Source organism: Rhamphochromis longiceps, linkage group LG2, assembly GCF_057381845.1.
Source record: "Rhamphochromis longiceps isolate RC_006_pf linkage group LG2, R_longiceps_female_GT1.1, whole genome shotgun sequence".
Taxonomy (NCBI): Eukaryota; Metazoa; Chordata; class Actinopteri; order Cichliformes; family Cichlidae; genus Rhamphochromis; species Rhamphochromis longiceps.
In genome coordinates this window covers 2,326,901-2,342,339 of record NC_140558.1, presented here as the reverse complement: position 1 = coordinate 2,342,339, position 15,439 = coordinate 2,326,901, and the positions used below count along the sequence as shown (strand labels likewise).

The following is a 15,439-nucleotide window of genomic DNA, read 5'->3' as shown; positions in this document are numbered from 1 at the left end:
TGTCTTTAAAGGGTTTGAGAGTAAAGTTTAAGAACAGAATTCAAACAGGAAGTGTCCTGTTTTAGGATCATGAATTAAAGGTAAATGAACAACCAAAGTGTTAGTGTTTGCTGCCAACGGGGGAAAAACACAGGATTAAAGTTGCATCTAAGAATTAGATCTATTACTGATACTCATCAGGGAAGCACCCTCCAACTCTCCATGCAGAGGTTACAGGAGTGGTGATGCTGTATTCTGCAGAATCAGTCAGTGGGCAGTGATTTCATACCTGTCGATGTCTGGAACATCTATAGCATGAGGCTATAGCAAGTTACACCTCTGTAAGTCAATCACCTTTTGTACTACAGAAAACCAGGACTAACCCTGAAGTCATCTGGATAAGCTGAAGTCCTGCTTCCTAATAGACACCTCTGGTAGTAAATGTATAGCTTTAGTAATCTCCTGATGGTGACGTCATCAACACAAACGTTTTGGTTTTCTGCTTTGATGCTTTGTGTAATGACTCCAGTCGGCACCATGGAAACATGAACCTCTCACTAAAACAGATCTGTAATAGAACTGTGGTGTGTCTAGGAGTGTGCTTGTGAATGTAAAAAACATAATGATGTTAAAACAATGCAGCCCCAAGTTTTTAAAGAACAGACTTCTGATACCAGCAGCAGTGAAGATGATGGTTTCATATTTTAACGTGGAGCCGCAGTCTGTCTACTTACAGTGTAGAGTAATAGATTTCACAGGGAAGTCAAAATTAATAAATTATTACATTATATGCACAAGACGGTGAGCGTAGGTGAAGGAAAGCATCCAAAACAGCAGCACTTGTTCCTGTAATCACAGTAAATCCCACACAGGGAAAAAGCTCAAAGTCACTCATTAAGCCACCTGCTCAATAAGCTGGGAGACAAAAACAAAACTGAACTTTGTAGCTGCTCACATCCGCAGCCAAAAGCCACAGACGCTACATTAAAATGTGCATATCGGTCAGATACGGAGTTTAAGCTGAAGAGAGCCGACCCACTTTCTGTTGCAGTGACACCTGCACCAAGCAGGGGGCAGTTTAAACGGTGAGGATTTTCACAAGACCATATTGATTTCAAGCCCTTCATAAAAATGTTTTAATTAAATGTAAAATAATATAAAATATTAATTTGTAATAATATATAAAAATGTTTTTTTTGCAGGCCAGTTATAAATGTACATGAGTCTGAACCAGTCACCTGCAGCTGTTTGGTAACTGAATTATTACCATCTACACCGGCAGAGAGGCTGTTTTCAGCAGCACACAGTGTTGCAGCAAAGCTCAGGGACAACTTCAGAATATGCTCACTTTTCTTCATTGCAGCCATCACATGTTCTTTTTCATTGTAGTTTTATTTATAGAGCACAAAATCTTTAAGGGCTTATCCTGCACACACAACCACATATACCTGAACACACAGTCTGTCATCCAGCAGATACAACACTGTTCCAACAGTGTTGTATCTGCATTTTTGCCTGAATGCAGTTAAACTTTGAGTTTCTAAAATGGAGAAACCTTCGTCATTTTCTGTTTTGGTTTTGGAAGACTGCAGATCAGGTGTGACTATTACTATAAATATTAGCAACTTTTCTTTTTGGTCTACTAGAAATGGAAAGGGACATGGTAATCTGTGTTATTGAACGGCAGGGTTTGGTGCCTTGGGCACAAGTATGAATTGTATTTTACAAGAGGGAACAAAGCCTTATTTCCCATTTCCAGCTTGAAGAAGTTCTCATTTAAACATCAGTCCTCCTGTTTTCTCTTATTAGGATTAAGAGGATTATGGATTAGGATTATGAGGGCTGAAAAATTCTCCCAACACACGCAAATTAGACTTGGCATGTGCAAGTCTGCATTTGTGAACATGTTCATGAGTCCCCGTCCCCATGTTGGGAATATTGGTTGAAGGTAGATTTAAATGGGCTTGAATCTCTAAATGCATCTGTGGGAAAAATTGGATACAAATTTGACACCTCTTTATAAAAGCTATTGCCATTAACCTTGAACCATCGTTGATCCCCAACATTATCATCCATGAACATAAGTAAATAAAGCTCTTATTTTGAAAATCGCTACTAACCAGCCAGCCCTGCTCGCATCCGTTTTGTTTCTTTGTAGTAATTGTTGTTTTGCTCTGGATCTGCTGTCAGCGGGAGGACTCATATTAACATTAACGTACAGTTGGTGGACATCTGGTTAATCTTGTGACCACACTCACCAAAACTGCAGTGCAGAACCAGGGTTACTGTTGCCAACTGTAGGTCCAGATAGGGACCTAACACCGTTTAGTGGTGTCAACATGAGCTTATCGCAACTGCAAGATGCAGTCGCAAAATGTTGAACACCTGTAAAGTCCAACATGAACGTGGACTGAATGTCAGCATGCTGAAGGAGCTTTGTGACTGGTGGGAATCAATTCTGAGTCTACTTCCTGAAGTTATTGTGTTTACTGGACATACCGGTCTGTTTTCCCAGATGTCCTTATCTACCAGTTACCAGTTATCTACCAGTTTCCTATTAAACCCCAGTTTCTCACAGAAATCCCTTAAAAATAACAGGCCTTGGAAGTATAGTTGTAAGTTTCATTTACTTGGTCGAATTTGTGACCTTGTTTTGTGGTAGTGTTAGTATCTAATGCATTTTGGGCCACTTAATAGTGTTAGTTTCTTTCATAATCTCTCTCTGTTACCAAATTCAAGTCTGCATGTCACCATGCCTGAGTGAGGTGATGAGTGGTGTAGAGCCGGGGACTCATTTCCATCAGCATTGTGGTTTCCCTCAAAGGACCATTTGTAACTGGATAAATGTAATTGAACTTTGCCATACTGTTAAACTGTCTCTGTATCTGATTTTTGATATTGGGTTACAAATACTCCAAACATTTGCATAAATGCAACAACATAGGTTGACACGTTGCTTTAATTAACAACTTTTAAAGTTATAAGTTTAATAAAGTCACACTACAGCAGCAAAAATAACCTCTTCATAACTTAGCATGTGAACTTTGTCCAGGACGAGCTTTGTCACAGTGGGTGATGAGCAGCTGCTGAGAATGTGGGACAGATTTGTATTTTAGAGAAACAAATGGCTCAACAGTCTTCACATTGTCAGCATAAGCTACCCCCAGCTAATGATGTAGTTAAACAAAAGAAGAGGGGGGCTCTGCAAGCACACTGAATACATAACTGCACATACAGAAACGTGTAGAATTTATTCAAAAGAACAAATTTGTTTCAGTTCACAACTAGATTGGTGAAGTTGGATCGATGGTGTGACCTATGGTCGTGTTCTAAAAAGAACACAAGATGCAAACACCGCCATTAAATTTCAGTTAAATAAAACTATTAGAAGATTTGAGTTAAAAGGGGATAATAATTCCATCCAGATGAGATGCTGACCACAGGCAAACACAAATTCTGTTTGTTTTTTTTGTTTTTTTTGTTTTTCTTCTCATGAAAAAAATCTCTCCTGAGCTTAAATAGTTTGAGAACTACGTTCCTGCTCAGCTTCTGTGGATGGTATGGCATGTCTCCATACACACAATCCACACAAAGCTTCTTGATGGATGATGAAGTAATGTTATCAGAGGTTTGTGGCACCCCCCCCATTTTTGTCCTATGTTAATCCTACCAAGCAGCCTTTTCCACCACACCGGTCCCTCCCTGTCTTCGTCCCATGCATTGAAGCTACATGAAAGAGCTCCTCGGGACAGACAGACGTCAGCCTTCACGCTCCATATAAAAATTGCTAACTGCACTGTGTCAGTGTTGTCTGTGCTTTTATCAACAGCTAATGAAAAAGCCAGATACCTCCCTCTGTGACGGATGTAAGATTGCCTGTAAATTCCCTCACTCACTCTGCTACTGTGTTTTGTTTTTTGACAAATTGATTTTTCATTATTTTTTTTAAGAAGTCTTATCTGGTTGGTGGATCCCTGGTCACAAAGCCTTGGCATGCACCGCTTCAAAAACACTGAGAAACTCTTTGAAGCACGGGCAGTGGCCACAGTAAAGCTGTTGGTGCTGTGTCCCTCTGGGCTGTAGCTTTGATGAACACATTCTGCTGAGGTTGCAGTCTGCCTTTAATTCTTGAACCACGTTGTGTTTTTGATGGAGACTAAAATGACTGATGTTTTTTCTTTTTTAAATACATGTGAAGGAATACAACGTATATCGACCTCCCTCACCACCGACACGCTCACAGCACAAGCTGTTTTGGTTTTTCTTCTTAAATAACAAATATTCATTTTCCTATTTCTCATTAAACAGCCTTCCTTCTGCATCGATTCTCCTTTTTCTGGAAATTCTGAGATGGTCACTAAACCCAGTGGTGTTGTAGAAACACTTTAATCTAGTGGCAGTTTGCTGTCTCTTCATGGGACGGCTTGCGTTTTGGGATATGTAGTTTATTGTCACTTTATGTATATTTGTATTGAATCTCTCGTGGCAGATTAGGCCCGCAGCCTGGTGTGTGACACAAGTGGTGTAGAGCACATAACACAGATCACAGGGAGGTGGTGCTAAAGCTGTGTCCACACTGGAAACAATTTGCTGTGCTTTGAATCGACAGCTGTTCAGTTGTGGACATTACAGGCCTCTGATACATTTAGTACCAGATCGGATGTTTTTCATAATCATTGATAGTCACTTGAGTGACTCATCTGGAAGTTGAGAAACGTGTATCTTGGGTCCCACGCTCGTGTATACTTATTAATATGATCAGTATTACCAACATTTAACTGTTAAGAGTTTGAGTTACCGTCACTTTGTCCCTGTCTTGCTCATTTTTTCTGCACTGCCTGCATGCAAGAAGTTAAAAGCTGCCGTAAATCAAAATTCTGAGTATTATGTTTGCTTTGCAGTTTTAGTCAAATTAAGGTGAAACTGAGCACTTGATGGGTTTTAATAGTGATAAAAGTAAAGCTTTTCATTAAGTTCAGGCGTTGTATTTATAAAGGTTTCCAGTGGAAATCCTAACATCTTTCCTTTTTAAGAACCTTGTTCAATTACTTGGAGGCTTTTAACCTAAAAATTACAACTTTGTGTGTAGTTTGCTTTTGAATATTTTGTTTTCTTGACATGCAGAAAGTTCTTCCTAATATTGAAATATGCTGATGAGTTATAACTGCTAAAGAAATGAGAGTAAGAAGCTGGCCTGACAATTTTAAGGAAAGTAAGGCTTTGGGCCACTCCTTAATATGCAGCCACCCCACAGGCCCTGTGAATAAGAGTGCTGTCATTATGGAAACAACAAGTCCCAACAGGACAAAACATTTTCATCAAAAGAAAAAGGTTATTATTCAGGACAGTTTGGTATTCATTTAGGCACAGATTCTACTCAATGTGCAAACTATAGTCATGGATTTGTTTAATGCTTCTTTGTAGTCTAATCTGTGTCCACAAAGCAGAGCTGTGCTGAATTAGTATAGTGTTGTGCATGCGTGTACAGACCTTGCCATGTGAAGTATAATACTGATGAGGCACATCTAATGTTAGACCGAGGCTTCCTTTGCTTGGTCATGGCCCCAAAAATCCCAACATGAGTCATTTATGCCTGCGTTACTGGTGCGTACTGGTTTGTGGCAAGGAAAGTGTCCAGTAAAAACACAAGTTACCTGTGTGGTGGGTATATTTTGTCAAAGATTGATTTTTAGCTTTGCTCTGTGTTTGCTGTGCTATGTGAATGCCCTGGGTAAATATTGCACCTCTATTGCTCTTCACTAATGCAAGTAAGCTTGAGTAGGCCAGTAACAGAACACTGGACGTCCTCATTCGCTGGCTTCTACCTCCCCTATTAAAGAGCTAAAATGACGCCGCATGCCCGTTATAAGAGCTGTCATATTTCATAGCAGATTTATGCAGTGTTGACCATTTAAAAAAAAAATAAAAATACATTTTTAAAAAATTAGTATTTATGTGCTAGGAATGTCCAACTTGAATAGAACCAGATTTGGGGTTTGTTGTTGTTTTTAGATCACCAAATCACAAACCACACATTAGCTTAGTCCCTCTGCTAGAGCCTTAAATCTTTGGTAAGGTTGCACTGTATCAGAGGAAATCTTGGGTGTTGGTTTCAGACTTTACAGGTGACTTATTAACCACTTTTGGTTTTGGTTTTTTGGCAATACTAACCTAACTGTAGAAAAGACATTAACCCATGAATTTGCTTTTTGTTTTTTACATGCTTTATGTTAATATCAAATACTCTTCACCACTCGTCACTACCAGTTTACCAAAACCCCACTTGTGCCCAGGTCTTTAGTGAGATATGGCACTTGCTGTCTATTTCCCCCAAGTGTTTGTCAGACATCATACTGAAGCATCCATGTGTCCCATACTACACACACACTTTTGATCTGATCTTTCCATGGTTGTCCTGACAGAAGAAAACCATAATATGATTTCTTCTAGACAGGTGGCCAGAATGATCAAATCTGTAGCACGGTTATTTAAACTGTATTTCTTATTTAGATCCAGCATCGCATGTACAAAAGCCAGTGCATATCCTAGCTCTACAGGACAGTGTTAGTTGTTAAAAGGAGAAAACAATGTGGGTACAAACAGAACTGCCTGTTGTACTCATGTTAACTGTAACTGAAGGTGGATGGAGGCTGTGTAATTTTGACCCCTGCCCCTCTACTGTCTGCCCTAGTGTTTAGACTCGTCAGTGGGGAAGAGGAAAAGAAGCTTGGCTGTTAGCTCTTCTCAGGATCCATCTTTCTCAGGATTAAACCAGGTGTGACCTTTACCACAACACCAGCTGCCTCACAACTGCAGTTGTCGCTTTGCAATCATATTTTACTACACTGGTTTAAAATGAATTAGCCCACCAGCACCCATCTTGCAGTTGCATAATGCCCAGCGTATGTACTCCATCTAACAGTGTGAATCTTGTTAGCATTGGCTAAGAAGTAGTTGTCATTGCCATGTAACAAAGACGCTGCATTCATCTAAATTATACACGAGTGCCTGATTGTCCTCATTGGCCTAAGAGGAAGTGAAATGACTTTATTTTTATTTTGTTTTAGCGATGAATCAAACCTAACTTTAATAACAAGAAGTCAGTGAGCTAATAGGAACAAACACTGGAGAAACTGCAGAATCATAGAATCTAATGTTCTGGTTGATTCTTGTTAAGTGTTTAATACTTTACCAGTACTGGTGGGTGGTGGGACTGACAGACCAGTGTGCACTGTGTAAGTCTATTTCACACAGAAAAGGAAAAATGGAAGTTTATTTCTTTCTCACCAATAAGACTGGTGTCTTAATGTGCCAGCAGGACAGCAGCAAATCGCATTTAACGTGATTGACATACAGTGATAAACTGTTTGACCTGCTTTAGTGCCTCAATGTTGAGGCATTAAAGTTGCCTGGTTCTTATCCCCCTTTTTAAAGGTCGCTTATAGTTGCTGTGTTTGGTTTTCTAAGCCTAAAATGAAATCTTTCAATAAGAGACATTCAAAGTCTTACAGCTAAGCTGAGGCTGTGCGGGGGACATTATTGATATGTCATCCCAGTGAAGGTGAACTGCACGTGCGACCTCTGTAGAGTCCAGTTATCATGTCATGCTACCTGTAGTGACACTGACCATAGCCAAATATAAAAACTACTTTAAAAAAAGAAGCCCTATTGTTGTCAGTCTAGTGCATCGGTTAATTTCATTACCACCAACACAACCAATGTCAGAGGTCAGGGTTTTTCTGAAAATCCTGTCAATGCAATCAAGAAAGTTGCCTTGGATTTTCAAATTGATGCAATAAGTGTCTACTTAGGTCTGAGGGGTCGTCACCGGCAGTCACCAGTACTTTGTTTTTTGAGCAGTGTATCTGGTGCTTAAAACTCATATCAAATAATGACTATTTGTCAGTTGTGGAAAATAAAATGGGCCAGTATAGTGAACTGTAGGTGTGCTCACTCCAGTCTTGGAGTGAGTAGGATTTCTGTCTTGATAGGATTGCAGGTTTGGTCATGTTGTAACAGGGTGTTTGTGTGTAAACACTGTAGAATTATGGCTGCAAGCCTAAATTACAGAGATGAGACACCTTAATTTGATTTTTTTTTTTTCCCCCCCAACCCCTTGACCATCTCACATTTGGGAGGGAGCTATTCATTTATTTATTTATCTCCCCCCCCCCCCCAGTCATAAATGGCAGTATTATATTGGCTGTGAGTGTGCATCCAGTTGTAACTCCTGTTGTTGGAAATGTGTCTTCTCTGGACCCCTCAGCTGTAAAAGGTCAACGGGGGTGTTGACGTCATGATGCTGGTTGTGCGGGCAGTTTGGATGCCTATGTTTGTGAATGTGACAGCTTGAGAGCGAGGTGACATAGGTACATAGATACCACAGGTGTATCGACTTAAAATCCCCCTACCAGTGACTTTGACCTCAAGGCCAAGGACGGAGGTCAAGTTTTCTGAACATTTTGTGAATGCCATAACTAGAGGAAGCCGCCTGGGATTTTCAAATTGATATCATTGGTGCCTCTGCTAAAACTCTTGGGCGAGTTTGAATCTCACCGACCTTGACTTGAAGATCAGAGGTCAAGTTTTCTGATTAAGTCGAGAGCCAGGCGACGTAACATTTTGACATTGCTAGCATAGATGTAACCTAATGAAGGTACTGATATTTTAAAGTGTTGTGATCAAGCCTTTATTTGACTTTGGGGGTTTTGTTTTTGATTTTTTTTTTTTTTTGTATTTAGCATTTAAGGGTGGGGTTGTTTTTTTGGTTTGGTGTTTTTGTTTTTTAAAAGAAATTCTAATAAAGCAAAAATACATCGGAAAGTTTTTGGGGTTTTTTGACAAATGTTATGCAGTTAAACGATTACATATTGCAGTTTCTAAAATGGAGAATGGGCAGAAGTGTCCGATTACTTTTAAGTAACAAGTAAGATTACTCTTCCAAAAAAGTAATTAGATTACTGTTACTTTCCCGTAAGCACACCGCATTACTAAACCGTCGTGATTTTATTTGTGAGTGTGTCTCATGACGATGGCGTAAGCGCGTGTGATGTGTGCAAGAGAGTACGACCATGCAGCGTTTAAAGCGTGGACGCACTGACAGTACTTTGAGTTTGATTCTGTAAAAACTGACAAACATCTGCATGGTAGAGGTGGGAATCACCATATATCCCACGATGCGATATTATCACGATATTTAACTCACGATACAATATTATTGCGAAATTTAAAAATATTTTGCGATATTTAAATTCTGCACATAAAGGTAAACTTGATCAATATTCATTTTATCTAATAACAAAGTCTCACACTCAGTCTTTCTCTCATCTCAGTCAGTTTTATTGTTGACAAACTGAACGGTTTGTATTACAGTCTAGTCCAACTGAACTGAATGCAACCATCTGGTACAATTACAGCTATTCTGAACTATGCAATTTATGAAAACTATGCAGCCCCTTCAGCAACTGAAGAATTTGAAAGTAAATTAAAACAAAATATAATTTTATATTAAATAAAAAAGTTTTAAACTTAATTAAAATAAAACATGTCTTAAATTAAAATAAGTAAACTGTCGTGTTTATTGCTGCCATAAAACAAGTTAAAAACATTTGGACAGTGAAGGAATGTCAGGATTCTTGCTCAGAAAAAGGATCAACATGCTCTGAAGTCAGAGTCCACAAAAACTTTTTTTGTAACAAAATATCGATTTCTGCTGTCCCTGTATCGATACATTATTAGCAAACAAAATATCACGATACTACACAGAATCGATTTTTTTCCCCACCCCTACTGCATGGGAAGAAATGAAACTTCAAATCTGAGCGAGCACCGAGCACGCCGGTTGTCAAAAACTGATTTCCGGTATTTCCGTGTGTTTACTTATATTGGTAAATAGACTTTACTGAACAGGATTTACAAAGACGTTACATATAAAATTGCCTGTTTTTCAAGTATCTTTACAAATCTTGTGTTATTGTACCAACATTATAATCGATCCGGTCCTTTTTGGCCACTTAAAATATGTTTACAACATAACTGTTGTATTGGTTGCGGGGTTTTTTTCTGCTGCCCTCTTGGCCAGATTACTCTTAAAGAAGACAGTTTTATTGTCAACTGGATTTTTTTTATGTATAAAGGAAATATAAAAGTCACTGCTAAAAACTGATTGTAGTTTCTACCTTTGCAGCTCAGTATGACTTGATATCTGCGTAAAGTTATAAGATTAAAACAAGTTTAACTAAATGTTATGTGATTATGCAGAAAAAAACTGGGCTCAAAGGTCTGTTGCTTTATTACGTATTCAGGTTGTGTATCATGTTTTTAAAAAGTAATAAAGTAACTAATTTTGAAAAATAATCAGTGAAGTAATGGATTACTGATTACATCTTCAAGAAAGTAATCAGTATCTAATTACTTCTGTTAAGTAACATGACCAACACTAATGGAGATTAATGAGCAGTTTGTTCGTTTTTTCATATTTATTATTGCTCGTTTAATAAGACTGGATACTCTTTATCCAGTTACTTACCTGGTTACTTAATCAATGGAATACCAGATTATTACAGTAATCAGTGGCAGCTGTAATTCAGTGTGTGCCGTCATCTGTACAGCACAGTGGACATACTGCCATGGTTTGTGTTTCAGCCAGTAACGTTGGTAAAATTTGGTAATAGTGTGAATGCAGAGGACTGCGTGAGATTTTGGACCAATGCCATGTGGAAAGTTTCTAGCTTTAGTTTTAAACATGACAGTGATTGCAAAGACACTTTGAGGTAAAGGCATATCTGATAGGGGGGTACCCCCAAAATAAAACAGTGGAACTGTGAACCCAGGCTGCATTATTATTGAAGCCAGGTGGTGTCATATTGAGAGAGTGGAACAAAAGACGGCTCGCCTCCAAATGAAGCTCGGCCAGTCGTCCCAGAAGGCAACTTTAAATATTACCAAAAGCTTTAGGCTGTGTTGAAGATTAAGGGTGCTCACTACCAAATACACTCTGAAGCTTGTTAACTTGTTTTGTTGTTTTGTTTGTCCATGTATTAGTTGCATGTGTCAATAAATCACTGCACCCATTTACGCAACAAAGAATAAATGACAGCTTTTTCCAGACTTTTGCACAGTGCTGTAAACGCAAACTAGAGAATCAGTAGTCGAGTAATAGATCGATTATCAAAATGGCTTTTTACAGTCATTTAAGACATTTCACCTGAGACTAGTGTCAGTTCATATAAATGAATCGTAATGTTCCAGAATAAGAGTGCAGTGCCCCCACCCTCCAAGCACACTCCGCTCAGCAGACACCCGTACGCTTCTGCATATCGACACCATCACAGGGTTACGTTCATCGTTGAGTAATGTTAGCATTTGTTTTACAGAAGGACAAAAAGGATGATTTTAATGAAAGAACTCTTTGTTCGTCGGTAACCGACAACTAACTAGTCTTCTGTCCCTCTCCATCAGTTGTTCCTTATTGACTTTGGTTTGGCAAAGAAGTACAGAGACAACCGAACACGACAACACATCCCATACAGAGAAGACAAGAACCTGACTGGCACGGCACGCTATGCTTCCATCAACGCGCACCTGGGCATCGAGCAGAGGTCTGTGCAAACATCTGATAGACAAAGGACATTATAGGTTACTTTTTTTCCAACAGTGTTAAAAATCAAGCCAATTTTTTTTTTTTAAATGGGCTTTTTTCTGGTTTACATTGTATCTTTCTCTTCGTAATACTGCCACAGCAACCATTTCTAAGAGAACGAAAAATAATGAATATTTTGACGGTGTCAGGGAAACGCTAATGCACTCGTTGTGTACTCAATGAACACTTTTGTTGTCTTCAGTCGCCGTGATGATATGGAGTCACTAGGCTACGTGCTGATGTACTTCAACAGAACCAGTCTGCCATGGCAGGGATTAAAGGTATGTCGCTGCCTTTGACACACTGCAGGCAAAGACGGTAGTTTTGTTTGTGCTGGACGTGTGGTAGACAAACTACAGACGCAGCACACCATGATGTTTTGTGGTATCGCTCACTAGCATGAGTTAGAGATGCACTGATTGTAACTTCTCTCTGGCTCAGATGCAGTGCACCTGTAGCCTGAGTGCATTTAGTGTAACAGTGGGTTGTGGCGTAAACATGCTGTTTGTATTTTGTGTTGTCCAGGCTGCCACAAAGAAGCAGAAGTATGAAAAGATTTCAGAAAAGAAGATGTCCACCCCAGTTGAGGTCCTCTGTAAGGTAAAAACACTTTAACCGCACAACACCAAGAGTTTGAGACCTACATGTTCAGTGTGCCCACACAGAGAAACCTAAATAGACTGTACAAGGATGCCAGAGCTAGCAAAAAGAACACTTTGAATTTTACATGTAACATTAGTCAGGCCAATAAACCCTTCAGTTTAAAAAGTCTAATGAAAATGGCCTTTTCTTGCAGTTATGTCACATCTTACAGGGTTAAACAGGCACCATGATCAAAGCAGTGCACACTCAGTTGTATGAATGCATATTTCCAGGGTTTCCCAGCAGAATTTGCCATGTATCTAAACTACTGCCGTGGCTTGCGCTTTGAGGAGGCTCCAGACTACATGTATCTGCGCCAGCTGTTTCGCATCCTCTTCAGGTGAACACACGTGTCCAACTTTCTGTACATGGCTGTCAGTTTTGGGGTCGTCAGCTTTGAGAGCTAAATGCAGTTTCCAGTAGTTAACCCCAACACGTGCTTTTACTACATTGCCATTGCTGATCCATTAGCTAATCTTTTGTATGCAATTGCAAACTTTTAGTACAGACGGATTTGTATGCGTTTGAATAAACTAAACTGTTTCTTTCCTACAAAATTATTTTAAACTGTTCAATGTTAACGTTGGTGTATTATTTCTGTGTGTGTGTTTTAAGGACTCTGAACCACCAGTATGACTACACATTTGACTGGACCATGCTGAAACAGAAAGCCGCTCAGCAGGGGGCCTCCTCCGGGGGCCAGGGCCAGCAGGCACAAACCCCCACAGGCAAGCAAACTGACAAACCCAAGCCTAACATGAAAGGTTAGTAGCAAACAGCCAAGTGACGTTTTTTACAGGCGCCAATAGCTCAGCATTATATTCAGGACTTTTAGATACTGGGTTTATTTTGTTTGTTTGTTTTATTGTTTTGTTTTATTATTAGAATTCCCTATTCCATGCCCCAGTGCCCCTGGAGAACAAACAAGCACCAAATTGGAAATGTACAGCAAAAAGGATATTGTTGCTGAAATAAAGTCAAGCCACATTATAAGCCTGAGGCACAATAATATTAATGATAATAATAATAATAATATTGGAAAAGAGAGAAAGATTTAATTGGAAGCAAAGACGTCCTTGGGGAATTTGACTACTAACTTTGCTGTCATGCTATTCTGTCCTTTTTGGGGGTTGGACTACAGGCTTTCTCTGCTGTCGCAATGTTTTAATACTGACCAACTATCATTCTTGATTCTTCTGCAGTCGCTAACATTTCCTATCCAAATGAAAATGCTGAACATGTTGTGTCTCTTGCTGCTCCATGTTACATGATTGAGATGGTTACACTGTATGGCAATGGCAGCTGTAGGCTGCTGCTGCGTTTGTGTGTAAAAACATTTTTGTACACATTTGACAAATTGAATAACATCAACAAATAGCAACATATCAGGAATTTCAAAAGTGGCTGCATCAGATGTTTTTGCTGCAGCGCCCTGTTTAACAGGGATTTCTCTGCCTCTATCTACATAAAGATGCAAAGGGAACACACGTGCACATATGTACACACAGAGACGTGTGTGCACATGTGTGTACTGTTTGAATGTCAGAGCTTGACATCATTCAAAGTTGTATGTATTTATTTACTGATTATAAGGCTGTAAATTCTGCCCAATACTGACTGTAAATTATGTGCCTTTAACTTCTTCTAAACCCAGATCACTCAAATGCATCATTGTGACAGCAGCATCACGTGGCCCAGTTTGCATTAGAACCCATTTTGGCCCCACCAGACTTGAGGCTGTGACAGTCTTGCTGTAGCAGGACCTCGTGGCAGCACACATATGACCACGAGCATGTTCTTTTGTTGCTCTGTAGTGAAAAATGGCTTTGAGAATAAGACCAGTCTAGAAGGCGCGCAGCATTTAATATCTATCAAGTGATCAGCGTGTTCGTCTGTTGATCTTGTGCTCAACGTTTTGCACACCATAATCTACATGTCATAGTTGGTTGCAGTCACCAGAGGGCAGCTGCTCTCATGCAGTGCTGTTTGTGATGCTACTTTAGTTTAGCTTGTGCTACAGAGAAGACCTGGACAGAGTCATCAGGCTATTGCACAGCCATGTGCCATGTTCCTGCAGGCACAGGAAGAACATGCAAACTCCACACAGAGCTGAACAGCCACATGCAGTTTGTTGCAACAAAGTGGTCCATGTACGCCAGCATATAGAGTACTGACATACCTGTCTGTGGGTGACATGTTGTGGTTCAGGTGAGATGCAATATGTCACCATTTAAAGTAGTTTAGTTTACAGCATGGTTCGATGTAACATTGGCACGCACATGTTGTGCATGTGCACTACCGTCAAGTTTTAGAGCACCCCAGTTTTAGGACGCTGGTTTAGCTCAGCGGGCGACCACGTGCCATACGGCTGAGAGCGGCCGGCCCGGGTTCGAGTCCGACCCACAGCCCTTTCTGCCCCCGCTTTCCTGTCCTTTCTTCACTAAATAAAATATATATGTTGTTGTTTTTTAAAGAGCAACCCCAAATTTTCCAGTTATTTATTGCAATTCAAGTCGTTCAAGTCCAGTGAAGAACTTGAAATGGTGCAAAGGACAGTGGTGAACTGCCAGAGGTTTAAAAGAAGGTAAGGTTGCCTAAGACTAGAAACTGCATTTCAGAATTATTCAAAAAGGCCTTTTTCAGGGAGCACAAAATGTGTTAACAATTTAAAGCTTCTCTGCATCAATGGAGGTTCAAGCCTTGAGAGCTGGTGCTACTAATGCCTACATGAACCTAGTTAGTCAGAACCACCTCAGGAAAAAGAACAAGATGGTGAGCTTGGAAACACGGAGCGTCCAGCACAGTCTCCAGACTTGAACCCCGTCCATTTACAAACTCATGACAGAAAGAAAAATGTTCAGAAAAACATTTAAATAAAAAAGCACAATGCTGCTTCTCTTTTCCACTCTGTTTACAGTGTCTCTGACACTCGACCAAACAACAAATACAAAGATTAAATAAAAAGTCTGTTAAAATTCAAAATGTCTCTTCCAGCCATCATTAAAGGAAACAAACTCAGATGTTAAGTCTTTTGTGTGATTTGGTGCATCTCAAATAAACAAGTATCTGTGTTAATACTGAAACAGGAAGGTGAAATATTCCCTCCAAACAAAACGTCTAAATTCTAAATGCACAAGTCAGTCCGTGCGTGATTACATCGCTCCGCCCATCAGAAAG

General features: G+C 39.7%; 1 protein-coding gene across 3 annotated transcripts in view; it reads left to right on the top strand.

Annotated features, from left to right (window-relative positions):
* The window catches only part of csnk1a1 (casein kinase 1, alpha 1), a 29,905-nt gene that overhangs the window by 12,599 nt on the left and 1,867 nt on the right, over window positions 1–15,439 (top strand). The window contains exons 5-10 of one of the 3 annotated variants that reach the window (XM_085414391.1): window positions 6,671–6,754; window positions 11,440–11,579; window positions 11,823–11,901; window positions 12,146–12,220; window positions 12,496–12,602; window positions 12,878–12,990. In XM_085414391.1, coding sequence (XP_085270517.1) covers window positions 6,671–6,754; window positions 11,440–11,579; window positions 11,823–11,901; window positions 12,146–12,220; window positions 12,496–12,602; window positions 12,878–12,990 — 598 coding nt within the window. Of the gene's footprint in view, window positions 1–6,670; window positions 6,755–11,439; window positions 11,580–11,822; window positions 11,902–12,145; window positions 12,221–12,495; window positions 12,603–12,877; window positions 13,027–15,439 lie in introns of all 3 variants that reach the window. The other 2 variants (XM_085414381.1, XM_085414401.1) reach the window with 2 other exon arrangements.